The 13413-nt window shown below is 46.2% G+C and overlaps 1 protein-coding gene across 7 annotated transcripts in view; it reads right to left on the bottom strand.

The window, feature by feature from the left end:
- Nucleotides 1-13413, bottom strand: part of HTR4 (5-hydroxytryptamine receptor 4) — a 230268-nt gene that overhangs the window by 84482 nt on the left and 132373 nt on the right. For 6 of the 7 annotated variants that reach the window (XM_030573399.1, XM_030573396.1, XM_030573397.1 and 3 more), the window contains 2 exons: nucleotides 11920-12073; nucleotides 8826-9391 (listed from right to left, as the gene is read on the bottom strand). In XM_030573399.1, coding sequence (XP_030429259.1) covers nucleotides 8826-9391; nucleotides 11920-12073 — 720 coding nt within the window. Of the gene's footprint in view, nucleotides 1-8223; nucleotides 8296-8825; nucleotides 9392-11919; nucleotides 12074-13413 lie in introns of those variants that run through there. The other variant, XM_030573402.1, reaches the window with a different exon arrangement.

Here is a 13413-nt window from a genome sequence, read left to right as displayed (position 1 = left end):
TCTAGATGAGTTGATGTACCCCATGAAGACCTCTACATAACCCAGGGGTATGTGTACTCCTGGTTGAGAACCATTGGACTACATGACCTGGTGGTCCCTTCAAGCCTTAAACTCTATGACTAAACCGAAAATCACTGCAATCATGAAAAATTACCTCTCTGACTCACAAAGCACTTTCAAAGTCACATTTTAAAAAAAGAAGCTTTCACCACAAGCCTTAATGATTGAGAATGAACTCCAAACAAATTGCAGTTTAGTGACAACACAGTCATCCAGCTCTCTAACAACAATTTTTCAGAAACATTGTCTCCACAGTATGTTCAGTCCTGTGCAGTTGATTAGACTTTCCCAATAGAGATACACTTATCAGCTCATTTTCATCAGCTCTCCTAACGTAAAAGTGACCCCTTGAACACTTTCAGGGCTTGTCAGCTCTGATCATTGCTCAGTTACATCTTCATCACAGCCACATTCTGCAAAATTATGGAACTTGTTCTATGTGGAAATACCACTGATCTTAATTCTTTCAACAAATAATTTCTGAATCTGCAGTTCACTAGAATTGTGAATTGCAAATATCACAATTAAATATATAATTGATGCTGTAACTTGAGTAGCTAACTCAGGTAAATGACAAATTGTAAAGCACTAATACAGTGTGAATTCCACATTGTAGAGATGACTGCAGACTTTATAATTCACAGTTTGCACGGACACTGCTTGAATTTTGCAACTGTATGTATAGTTCAAAATTAATGTAGGTGAAAATTCAGACATTAAAATAAAAATGCACTTTGGAAGAGTATTTGTTCTAGTAGAGCTCAAGTGCTCATATGCTTGCAGAAAGCAAATCCCAAAGGGTTGTAATATGATCAAATAAAAATGCACCTTCAAAGCTGAATGAATAGCTGTACAGAATTTTATTCCCTCTGCACACACAGTTCTAGTTTCAGAGTAGCAGCCATGTTAGTCTGTATCAGCAAAAAGAAGGAGGAGTACTCGTGGTACCTTAGGCCTGATCTACACTACATGTTTATACCGATTTTAGCAGCGTTAAACTGATTTAACGTCGCACCCATCCACACTACGATTGCTTTTAAATCGATATAAAGGGCTTTTTAAATCGGTTTCTGTACTCCTCCTCGAGAGGAGTAGCGCTAAAATCGGTATTATTATATCGGATTAGGGTTAGTGTGGCCGGAAATCGATGGTATTGGCCTCCGGGCCATATCCCACAGTGCACCACTGACCGCTCTGGACAGCTATCTGAACTCAGATGCACTGGCCAGGTAGACAGGAAAAGCCCCGTGAACTTTTGAATTGCACTTCCTGTTTGGCCAGCATGGAGCTCTGATCAGCACAGGTGACCACGCAGAGCTCATCAGCACAGGTAACAATTCCTGAGAATAGAAAGAGAGCTCCAGCATGGACCACATGGGAGGTACTGGATCTGATCGCTATATGGGATTCAGTGCTAACAGAACTCCGTTCAAAAAGACGAAATGAAAAAACGTTTGAAAAAATTTCCAAGACCATGATGGAGAGAGGCCACACCAGGGACTCAGTGCAGTGCAGAGTGAAAGTTAAGGAGCTCAGACAAGCCTACCAGAAAACCAAAGAGGCAAACGGAAGGTCTGGGGCAGGGTTGAAAACATGCTGCTTCTACACTGAGCTGCATGCAATTCTAGGGGCTGCGCCACCACTACCCCACCCCTGTCCGTGGATTCCGTGGTGGGGGTTGTAATCTCAGCCATGCCTGAGGATTATGCGGACGGGGAAGGTGAGGAGGAGGAAGGGGAGGATGAGCTTGCAGAGAGCACACAGCACTCCGTCAGCCCCAACAGCCAGGATCTTTTTGTGACTCAGACGGAATTACCGTCCCAGCCCTCCCAACCCACTAGCCCAGACAGTGAAGCCATGGAAGCAACCTCTGGTGAGTGTACCTTTGTAAATATAAAACATGGTTTAAAAGCAAGCGTTTTTTAATGATTGATTTGCCCTGAGGGCTTGGGATGCATTCGCGGGCAGTAAAGTTACTGGAAAAGTTTGTTAACATGTCTGGGGATGGAGCAGAAATCCTCCAGGGACATCTCCATGAAGCGCTCCTGGAGGTACTCCAAAAGCCTTTGCAGAAGGTTTCTGGGCAGGGCAGCCTTGTTCTGTCCACCATGGTAGGACACTTTACCACGCCATGCATGTAGCAAGTAATCGGGTATCATTGCATGACAAAGCATAACTGCGTATGGTCCCGGTGATTGCTGGCATTCAAGAAACATATGTTCTTTATCTCGCTCTGTTATCCTCAGCAGAGTGATATCATTCATGGTAACCTGGCTGAAATTCAGGAATTTAATTAAGGGGACAGAGATGGCCCTTTTCCTAAAGGGGTGTTTGCCTGTTGCTTACAAGAAATCCTTCCTTGCATGTAGCCAAGCAGGGGGAGGGGAGGAAGGATAGCGCTGAGCTTTCTCCCGTTTGGCTAGCAGGAATGTTCCCAGCTACCAGCCACGCGGTGGGGGGGAAGGAGGGTGATTAGCAGTGATCTTCCATGATACCAGCCATGCGGTGGGGGGAGGGGGTAAAGCGATCATCCCAGAGAATTGGAGGGGCGTGGGGGTGGCTTCTGAGAATGGAAGTGAAGGCTGCTGAAGCCAAAAGACAATGGCTTACCATGGCTGCATGCAAGTTGAATTCTGATGCCAGGACCTGCGTCTGTGAGATCTGTAACACCAGAGCCCAGGCACTCAAAATTAAGATGCAAAATGCGACCTTGTAGTGAAATCACATGTGCTGTGTAAAGGTGAATAGTGTTGTTCACTGTGAAAGAGTATAACCATTGTTCTGTAAAATGTATCTTTTTAAATACTTCTCTCCCTTTTTTCCCTCCCTCATGCAGCTGCACATTTTTCAAGCCTCCCTACTCCATCCCGAAGGCTAGCTCAGATAAGGCGGAGGAAGAAGAGGACGCGAGACGAAATGTTCTCGGAAATCATGGAAGGAACCCGCAATGAAAGAGCTCATCTGAATCAGTGGAAGGACGTGGTATCAAATTACAGGAAAGATGCCAGTGAACGTGAGGATAGGAGGGACCAACATAAGGAGAGGAGAGACGCTCGAGATGAGAGGTGTAGGCAGGAAGATCAGCAGTGGTGGAATGAAACGCTGGGGCTCCTGCGTGATCAAACTGACATCCTCCGATGTCTGGTGGAGCTTCAGGAAGAGGAGCGAGGTCACAGAGTGCCGCTGCAGCCCCTGTGTCACCACCCTCAGTACTCACCATGTTCCATATCTTCCTCACCCAGACGTGTAAGAACGCGTGGGGGAAGGCTTTGTGCACCCACCCACTCCACCCCCGTGGACAGCCCAACCAAAAGGCTGTCATTACATTGAAATGATTTTAGTGGCCTTTTCCTTCCCTCCTATCCTCCTCCCAAACCGCACCCGGGCTACCTTGTCAGTTCTCTCCCTCTTTTTATAATAAGCTTTTTAATAAAGAATACATGATTTTTAAACGATAGTGACTTTATTTCCTTAAGCAAGCTGTAATCGAAGGGGGAGGGTGGGTTGCTTACAGGGAATGAATCAATCAAGGGGGTGGGGTTCATCAAGGGGAAACAAACACAGCAGTCACACAGTACCCTGGCCCGTGATGAAACTCGTTTTCAAAGCTTCTCTGATGCGCACCGCTTCCCAGTGTTCTCTTCTAATCACCCTGGTGTCTGGCTGCATGTAATCAGCGGCCAGGTGATTTGCCTCAGCCTCCCACCCCGCCATAAGGTCTCCCCCTTACTCTCACACAGATTGTGGAGCACACAGCAAGCAGCAATAACAAAGGGGACATTGGTTTGACTGAGGTCTGAGCGAGTCAGTAATGTGCGCCAGCAAGCCTTTAAACGGCCAAATGCACATTCTACCACCATTCTGCACTTGCTCAGCCTGTAGTTGAACAGCTCCTGACCACTGTCCAGGCTGCCTGTGTATGGCTTCATGAGCCATGGCATCAAGGGGTAGGCTGGGTCCCCCAGGATAACTACAGGCATTTCAACATCCCCAACAGTTATTCTCTGGTTTGGGAAGTAAATTCCTTGCTGCAGCATTTTAAACAGAGCAGTGCTTCTGAAGACGTGAGCGTCATGAACCCTTCCTGGCCATCCCACATGGATGTTGGTGAAATGTCCCTTGTGATCCACCAGTGCTTGCAGCACCATGGAAAAGTACCCCTTGTGGTTTACGTACTGGGTGGCCTGGTGCGCCGGTGCCAAGATAGGGATATGGGTTCCATCTATCGCCCCCCCACAGTTAGGGAATCCCATTGCAGCAAAGCCATCCACTATGGCCTGCATGTTTCCTAGAGTCATTACCTTTCGTAGCAGCAGCTTAATGATTGCTTTGGCTACTTGCATCACAGCAGCCCCCACAGTAGATTTTCCCACTCCAAATTGATTCCCGACTGACCGGTAGCTGTCTGGCGTTGCAAGCTTCCACAGGGCTATTGCCACTCGCTTCTCCACTGTGAGGGCTGCTCTCATCTTGGTATTACGGTGTTTCAGGGCAGGGGAAAGCAAGTCACAAAGCTCCATGAAAGTGCTCTTATGCATGCGAAAGTTTCGCAGCCACTGAGAATCGTCCCACACCTGCAAAAGTATGCGGTCCCACCAGTCTGTGCTTGTTTCCCGGCCCAAAATCGGTGTTCAATGGGTAGAACCTGCCCCATTACCAGCAGGAGCTCCAAAGCACAGGGACCCACGGTTAAGAAGAATTCAGTTTCCATGTCCTCATCACTCTCACCGCCGTGCTGCCTTAGCCACCTCCTCCTCCTCACCTGGCTTTGCAGTTTATGGTTCACCATAGTCTGCACGAGAATGTGAGGTGTTTACAACGTTCACGATCGCGGTGTTGATCTGAGCAGGATCCATGCTTGCAGTGCTATGGCATCTGCACAGTTCACCCAGGAAAAAAGGCGCGAAACATTTGTCTGCTGCTTTCACTTAGGGAGGGGTGAGGCTGTACCCAGAACCACCCGTGACAATGATTTTTGCCCATCAGGCACTGGGCTCTCAACCCAGAATTCCAAGGGGCGGGGGAGACTGCAGGAACTATGGGATAGCTACGGGATAGCTACCCACAGGGCAACGCTCCAGAAATCAACGCTAGCCTCAGACCATGGACGCACACTGCCGAATTAATGTACCTAGTGTGGCCGCACGCCATCGACTTTATACTATCTGTTTTATAAAACTGGTTTATGTTAAAACAAAATTATCCCGTAGTGTAGACGTACCCTTAGAGACAGTTCTAGTTGTGATTGCAACTTGTTTCCATCTAATAGCTATTCAGTAGTATGTTTGTGGGGGGGGAAAAACTTGGTGATCTCATTCAAAGTCCCAGTGGACAGAGGACCTTGGCACTGATTGGCAAAGAGATGAAGAACTGAAGGAGCACTATGGAAACTGATGTCTGCTGGCACTCCAAGTGCTGATTTGTGATTAAGGCACGTGGTCAGAGTGGCATGCACTATCTCTGCCTGGGTTATGCCTAGATCCTGGAGAAATTCAGTCTTCTAGGACTACAATGCTATTATCTTTCATGAGAACACACACACAAAAGGCAATAAAATCTGTCTCCAATTGTGTCAGTTTGTATTTGGTGAGGGAAACATTACAGTGTGTTTAGCACACTCTGATCCTCAGAGTGGTTTTTTTTTTCATTCCTAACATAAATGTGAAAAATCCTAAAATGGCTCTGTCAGAACATTTTGACACTTAATGTTGTCAGAAAAATAAAACAATGCATTCTTTGATGAGAAAACATTCTTAAAAGTCAGCTACATCCCAGAACAATGTTTGTGTCTCATTTTAAACAAAGACAATTGCACCCCTTGCATCTGGAACCTCCAGTCCTCCTTAGAAATTCATTAGATGCACAGTACTCAGCGAGAGTAAAATGGTTTGGATGGGGAGGGAACAATGTGACCCATGAAAATTCTGAGCCCAGTGAGGGTTGAGGAATCTGATGTGTATGAGACACCCATTCCCATGAACATTGTCATTCACGCCTGCTTTCCTACTGGGTTGAATAAATTAAATCCCTTTAACCAAACCCTGAAATTCTCTGAATTTTTGGAAGGACTCAGCAAAGGGTCTACTCTAACTTCTGCCATCACTGACTCTGGTAGAATGGAGAAAACAGCTGACATTCCCCTCTGCTGAAGGACCCGTAGAAGTTGTCAGAGCCCCATAAATGGGAGATGTTAGCCACAGAAGGATCTTTGGCTCTCTATTCTCGCAATGTGTTGATTCAGCACGTCCCCTGCACATCTTCTCCAAAGGGGCTCCTATGAAGACTGGGACATAACCTAGAACAGCCCCAATCCAGCAGAAAATTCCCTGGTAGGGCATCAATACTCACCAGCCAGGGTTACCAGGCTGGTGAAGAGAGGTGTAAGTTAAGGCTTGGGAGAATGTAGCTCACTGAATTTATCCTCCTTCCTTGCTGATAACAATGTGCTTTGTGTTTAAAACAAAAGTGTTGATGGAATTTAACTAAGAAATGCTTTCAGGAAAGAATAGGTGCCCACAGATCATAACTGGGCAGATTTCTGTTCTTAAACCCCAAACCTCTATCAGCATAAATGTATGCCAATGCCCACCCCCACCCTGTGGGGAATGACTGGTGCCTGCCTCTCTCAGTTTAGAAAGCTGAGGAAACCAAGAGGTAGTTGGCCTCTGAAGGACTGGTGTGCAAACCTGTGCAAGTGGTTCCGATATTTCATTCACATATTGGGGGACTTACAAGAGGGCGAACACAGGGAAAGGCAGGATGCAGATAGAGAAGGTTGCAAACAGAAATAACTCTTCTGTGATCTCAGCTAAGATACAGAATCCCCTTTGTTATAACCCATTATCCTTCTCCAGCTCTAGTGTTTTCCCTTGTGATGATCTTGTGTACATTTCTAGCTCTGCAGGGATTGATTTTCACCATGCTCTCTCGCTGCAGGACACAGCTGGTCCAAGAAGAGTTTGATGGTAAGAGACCATTGTGATGATTGACTGGGGTGCTTAGTGCTGGAGATAGGAAAATCACAGGCAACGCATCCCCGTCAATCATGATGAGCTTCCTTCACAGCTCCCTTTCCCCCAAACTCAAGTCATTATGCACTGAAGACCCTCTGGCTTCTATGCTTGGTAGTCAAGTGTCAGATCTCTGTATCCACTGACTAAAACTAGATGCAGGTCTCTCTTCCTTCCTCTCCAGATCACTGTGCCGTCTTCAGATTCCTGCACCTTCTAAATGGCAGATCCACTGGCTAGTCCCAGGAGTGATAGGTCTAATAAAACACTGAGCCTCACAACAGTGAAACACCATCCAGCACTACTGTAAGACCACAGTCTTTTCCCTCCCAATGACGTGTTTACAACATCCACCGCTATAGAGCCCCAGAAAAATGACTGACTTGCTTATGGTGGACTGGAGAGGTTCTTCAAAATGAGCAATGCCAGAGACAGCCTGGCTGCTCTGTAAATCCTCCTTCAGCCTTTGGCTCATCCCTGAGAGCACTGCTATGATATAAGGAACAGCTCACACAGCAGAGTGGCACAGAGTCAAAGCTCAGTTACAGAATGAGGGCACAAGGAGCTTAGCCCCGGAAAACCAATTTTAATCAGCAGAAGGTATTTTTAAAAACCCTTGTTAGTGGCCTGAAAACCTGAAAAAAGGGCCTTCTTGAGTGCATGAGTTACTATGCTGAGTCATTCCCCTCTCCCATCCATTATACCTCAGAAGCCCATTCCAAGATGACATGGATGTTTACAATAAAAATACGTCTGAGACAAATACCCTGATGGAACCCAGTTTGGGGGAGTTCAGCTTCGGAACTGAGCCTCCTGGCTGTAGATAATAGTCACCTGGGCATTACACTCTGGGAATTAAAGCTGAGAGCTGTTCATTACTATACTCCCCAATCAACACACCACTGTGTTGTGGAGGTGCTGCTTACATCCCCATTCATCAGAGAATAAGAGGAGCTCATCCTGACATTCCAGAGAGCATTGATTTTCTCGTTCCCCCATATAATTCCACCACACACTTCCCTAACCCCTCTGACAGGGAGTCAAAAAGGGGTGTTTTACACACAGCACTTTCACTTCCTCCAGAGAATCATCAGGTGCCTGATCTTCACCAGCCTACCTTATCCTGCTCCCAATCTCAAGTGCCCAGCAGGGCATGACCCCTTATCTGCTCCAAGCTCTAAGCGCAGACAGCTGTTCACAGGATCCATAGGCTTAGATCCACTGACTAGAATGGAGACATTATTAGAATATATTAGTTGGAGGCCATTTGCTGCCTGTGAACATGACAAAAAACAAAGGGTAAACCATTACAATGACATGCCATAGAATTAAGGCCCCTGGCATTGGTTTAGAAAATGAAATGTCTGAGATTTTAGAGAAAGGAATGATAGAACATAGAAAGATAATGGCTCTTTGCTAACCAGAGAGAGGAATGACAGCATCTCAGTGGTGTTAATTAAACTGAGATGCCCCTTCAAAAATGTTCACATGCCTGTTGCACCTGCATAATCTCTTCTGTGCACACAGAAATCAAGGAATTGAACACAGTGGCAGGCATGCCATTACCTGCTCTGTGCCCACAAATACCAGGGCGCAGGCACAAATCCAGATTCTTCAGGTGCTCCTATTGCACCTTCTTTGGAGATTTAACACTTCCCATGCCCTAAGAGAAGAAGAAATCTGCCCTTCAATAAAAGCCCACTGACAACAGTGAACTGATTTCGAAGTACTCTGCTGCTTCTGAGGAGCACTCACCTTAGCACATGTGTTGATCCATTGATAGTGGTGGTGGAACAGGGGGCAGTTTGCCCCAAGATGGAAGGCCTTCGGTAGCGTTCGTCCCCACAGCACAGAATGATGAGGAAGGCACGTCTGAAAGACTTGTTCAGGAAGGCATACAGGAAGGGGTTCAACCCTGAATTGATGTAGCCCAACCACAGGAAAGCTGTCCACAGCTGCTCAGGTACAGTATAATTTATGAACGGGTCCACGACATTAGTGATAAAGAACGGGGCCCAGCACAGACAGAAGCACCCCATGATGATACACAGGGTCTTGGCAGCTTTGGTCTCAGTCTTCATACGGTGAGTGCTATGCTGGTCGGGGTGGTGTCTCCCCTCTGTGGGCGCCCCTGCACGCTGGAGGATCCGGATCTGGCGGGCGTGCTCCCTGGCTGTGATGTAGATCCGGTAGTAGGCCAGCACCATCAAGAGGAATGGAATGTAGAAGGCCACCACTGAGCAGGTGATGGCATAGGGTTTGTTGACCAGGAATACGCAGTAGGTTGAGTTGGAAGCCTTGTTAAACTGTCTTTGTTGTATCTGAAAGAAGAAACAGGGACAAAGAACAAAAGAGGCTTATCACAGCTTCTCCGATGACAAGAATCACTGAGTGCTTTGGTCACTGTGCCAACTCCTCCACCGGCTTCTGCTTCTGTCTGTCTCTTCCTTCTCTCTCTCATCTCTCCACTGTCTTTTGTGTATGTCTCATCCATTTGCGCTCTCTCTCTCTTATTTTCTCTCTGGGTATGTCTACAAAGCCTGGGTCCGTGGGGCCTGGATTTGTGAGGTGTTTCCAAGTCTGTACTTGAGCATCCACACTGTGTTGTAAAAACTGGGTTTACAATGGCTGGACCTGGGTCTCCCAGCCTTGCTGATGTGTCCACTCTGCACTGCACAGACCTTTTCCATGGAGCAGGGATTGGCATCTCTGACCTGACTCCCCCCAAGCAAGGTCCTAGCACCCAGGTTCTGAGGTTGCTGACCCGAGTCAGACTAATTTATGTGTGGACAAAAGGGGGAGTTAGGCTCAAAACTGAGTCATAGTCCAGGATTAGCGTGTAGTGTAGACATACCCTGTGTGGTCATCCTCACAGAATTTGCTGCATTGTGGTTCTTAAGCCCTACTACTCTGTAGTTAGTGTTACCACTTCAAACACTCCAGAGATGATCTCAACATGGCTATCGAAAATTTACTCCCTCCCTAAAATAGAGACCAAGGAATGTAGATGGAAAAGAACAAACCCAGACAGGAAGTGGGGGGAGATAAAGGAAGGTAACCCATTTACTCTCTGCTATTTACACATTATGCACCTGTATCCAGTTTTAAAGTTAAGATGTCCAAACTGCCCAGCCAAGCTTCATGCTGGGAACAAGAAAGGAACCTGAATGAAATGCACGCTCTCTATAAAACAGAGCAGACTGCAGCCAGTCTCTTCTTTCTACTATGGAAGTGTGTCCCATAGAGAGTTCCTGTCCATGTGCAGTGTTCCATCTTGAGCCAAACAGACTGTAAGTCATCTTGTGCTGGTCTACCACATAAAAGAGGAGGAGAACTGCAGGCTGTATCATATAATTCAGAGGGCTGCATGTGGCCCAGGGGCTACAACAGAGGCACCCACTGATGAAAGAAAACCCATGACAGAATGGAGGAAAGTGAAGTATGTGGGTTTTCAGGGAAAGGGAATCCTCTGGGAGAACATTCCTGCCACAGAACAGTAGCAGCATCAACTCCCTTGATCACGTAATGCCTGTCACTATGTGTCTGTGTGAGAAGTACCTCTGCCTCTCATTTTCTCTCCTGCACTGATTTTGACAAGACAGCGTGTGAATAACCCCTTCTTGTTCTTTAAAGCTGTGGTCAGTGTCACATTGGTTTAAAGATGGTGAAAAGGGAGCTATGATGTGTTGTCACACAGTCATGTCTGAGCCTCCTGGAAACCGTTAACCCCTTCCCCCCCCGCCCGGTGTACTGCCCGGGGTGCACCCAATAAACTGTGTGGAGGATCAATTTAAACACAATAACGAGGAGTGGTGGGAACTGTGCTCTGGTATGTAAAGGGTCGATGGCATAGAAATAAAAGTGAAACCTTTTCTGAAAGGACACAAGCAGAGAAGTCGATGGAAAAAATCAATAGGAGAAGAAATGATTCCTTTAATCATCCTTAAATGATCCCTAAGCCCAGCTGGAGGAATCTTTGCGCTTATCGCCCAGTCAATTCACCTGACAGATTGCCCTTGGTATCCAAAGGGAGCCTACAAGTATTAAAATCTTCTTTCAGGGTTTCCGATTTTGACTGCTCTGAGATTCACATACAAGGCACTAAACCCAGGCCCTCTTTAAGTGGCTCATTTTTACTCTTTTTTTTTTTGTTATCATTAATTCCATTATCTACGTGCTGGCAGGATGGAGAGTGACTTATGGCTTTTATGCCCCATGCCCCACAACAGAGGTTCTGAAAATAAAGCCAAAGTGAGTGGTATAAAAACTGACTACCAACTAAATGACCCACCTGGTGGGGAAGGTTTCCCCCCATCCCATCAGTGCGACACTGAAAATGGAGTGTTGGTGGGATGAGCGAAAAAAGGCAAGAGAAGCAGCACCCTTCTTGGTGGCACATGTGCAGCACTGGTGAGTTAACCCTCATCTAAACTTCTGACTGAGAGCTGTCGCTAGCTCTGTGACATGCTCCTTAGGGGTCTAATCCTGAAAGCCCTAGCGCACCTTCACATCCCATGGAAATCAGTGGTGAAGACACGGCTTAGCACCTCTTAGGATCAGGCCCATGATTTCTAAATACAAATGTCTCCTTCTATAGATTTCAGGGAAATCATGCCATTCTTACTCAGGCAGATCTCCCACTGGACCTAAAGCAAAGGCCTCATCTCCATGGCAGGCACCCTCTAGGCATTCAGCAGCACCTCTACAGAAATATCACTGAGTTTGTAATTCAACACCTCTCTTCGTCAAGTCTCTGTGGACAGAGATATTTGGAAGAGAGGAGGGCACTTTTGCTGCAATCACTGAAGGCATTTCACATCAAGCAATCGGAATCATAGTTATTACTCACCAAGTCTAATATACCAATGCTATTCCAGCCTTGCATTATAGGGAGAAAAGAAATAAATGTCGGGATAGTCCAGCACCCTCCGAGCATTAGAGCAATGCGCAGTGGTGTCATCTTATTCCTGTAAACCAGAGGCTGGCAGCAGATAGCATAGTACCTACAAGGGGAAGGAGAGACACTGCTCAATAATGGAGATCGCTCCAGGGCTTTTAAAGACAAAACAAAAATACAGTTTATGCAACCTTTTTCCTCTCCTTTTTAAAAACAGAAACAGTGTCTTGTTTTTTATAGCTGATTTTCATCCAAGGGTCTCAAAACACTTTAAAAGCATGAATGAATGAAGCCTCAACATTTTCCTTTGAGGGAAGTCAATATCACTCCTTTAGAGGTGAGGAAACTGAGGCACAGAGCAATGCAATGACTTATCCAAAGTCAGAGAGCAAGATAGTGGCAGAGCCTCTAATTTAGCACTGATCTCCTGACTCCTACTCTTGTGCTTTAGACACTGAGCCATCTTCCTCCTCTTAATGATGATGAAGAGCTAGTTCATCTGCCTTCAGTTCAGCCATTATTGAGATGGGCTTTTTTAAAACTTCAGGACAATGGACTTGGTTTTGGGGGGTTGAAGGGGATGGGATAGCAAAAGCAGTACATACAAATAAACAAAGCATTTCATATTCACGAAAATGTCTTCTATAAAATGTGACCATATTTATGCGACTCCCTTGGGGTTTCCTCTTTCTTAGCCCTCTTCCTGTCTTTCACTAGACTCTTTCCCTGCAGCACTTAAACATACAGCCATGAGGGCAGACCAAAAGTCTGCCCTGGAAAACTGATGATTTTCCATTCTCTGCCCATCAGAGAGGTTCTCTGAGAAATTTAAGTTCTTTCATATCCCTATGTGCATTTAGCACTCATATAACAACATGATACAGCACTTTTCTTTCATAGATTTCAAAGCACTTTACAAAACAGTATCACTATTTCCCTTGTACACATGGGGAAACTGAAGCAGGAAAGGGTACCTTGCCATGCCCAAGGCCACTTAGCTGAGTGAGTAGAAGACTGACTCCCAGCCCTCTGTACAATCGACGTGTCACTTGGAGTTACCCATCTGCTTCAGGAGAACTTACCTATTATCTGCCTAAAAATATCCCCAAGGCACCATCCAGGCCTTGAACTCTAAGTCAATTTCTGAACTTAGTATGTGCCCATAAACAAAGCAGTGCACCAGCCATGCCACTAAGCTGCAGGTTTATGTTGGGCCTGATTCAGCAGGGTTTGCTTGGGCAGTACTTGCCCTTAATAAAAGCTCTTGTATGATATCTTTGATCCATGGTCTTGCTGGTCTTTGATCAACAATTGCCTAGGGAGGTTGTGGAATCTCCATCACTAGAGGTTTTTAAAAACAGGCTAGACAAATACCTGTTAGGAATGGTCTAGTCATTACATTGTCCTGCCTTGAGAGCAGGGGACTGGACTAGGTGACCTCTCGAG

This window comes from Gopherus evgoodei, chromosome 8 (assembly GCF_007399415.2).
Source record: "Gopherus evgoodei ecotype Sinaloan lineage chromosome 8, rGopEvg1_v1.p, whole genome shotgun sequence".
In the NCBI taxonomy this organism is placed as follows: Eukaryota; Metazoa; Chordata; order Testudines; family Testudinidae; genus Gopherus; species Gopherus evgoodei.
This window is presented reverse-complemented; position numbering and strand designations above follow the sequence as displayed.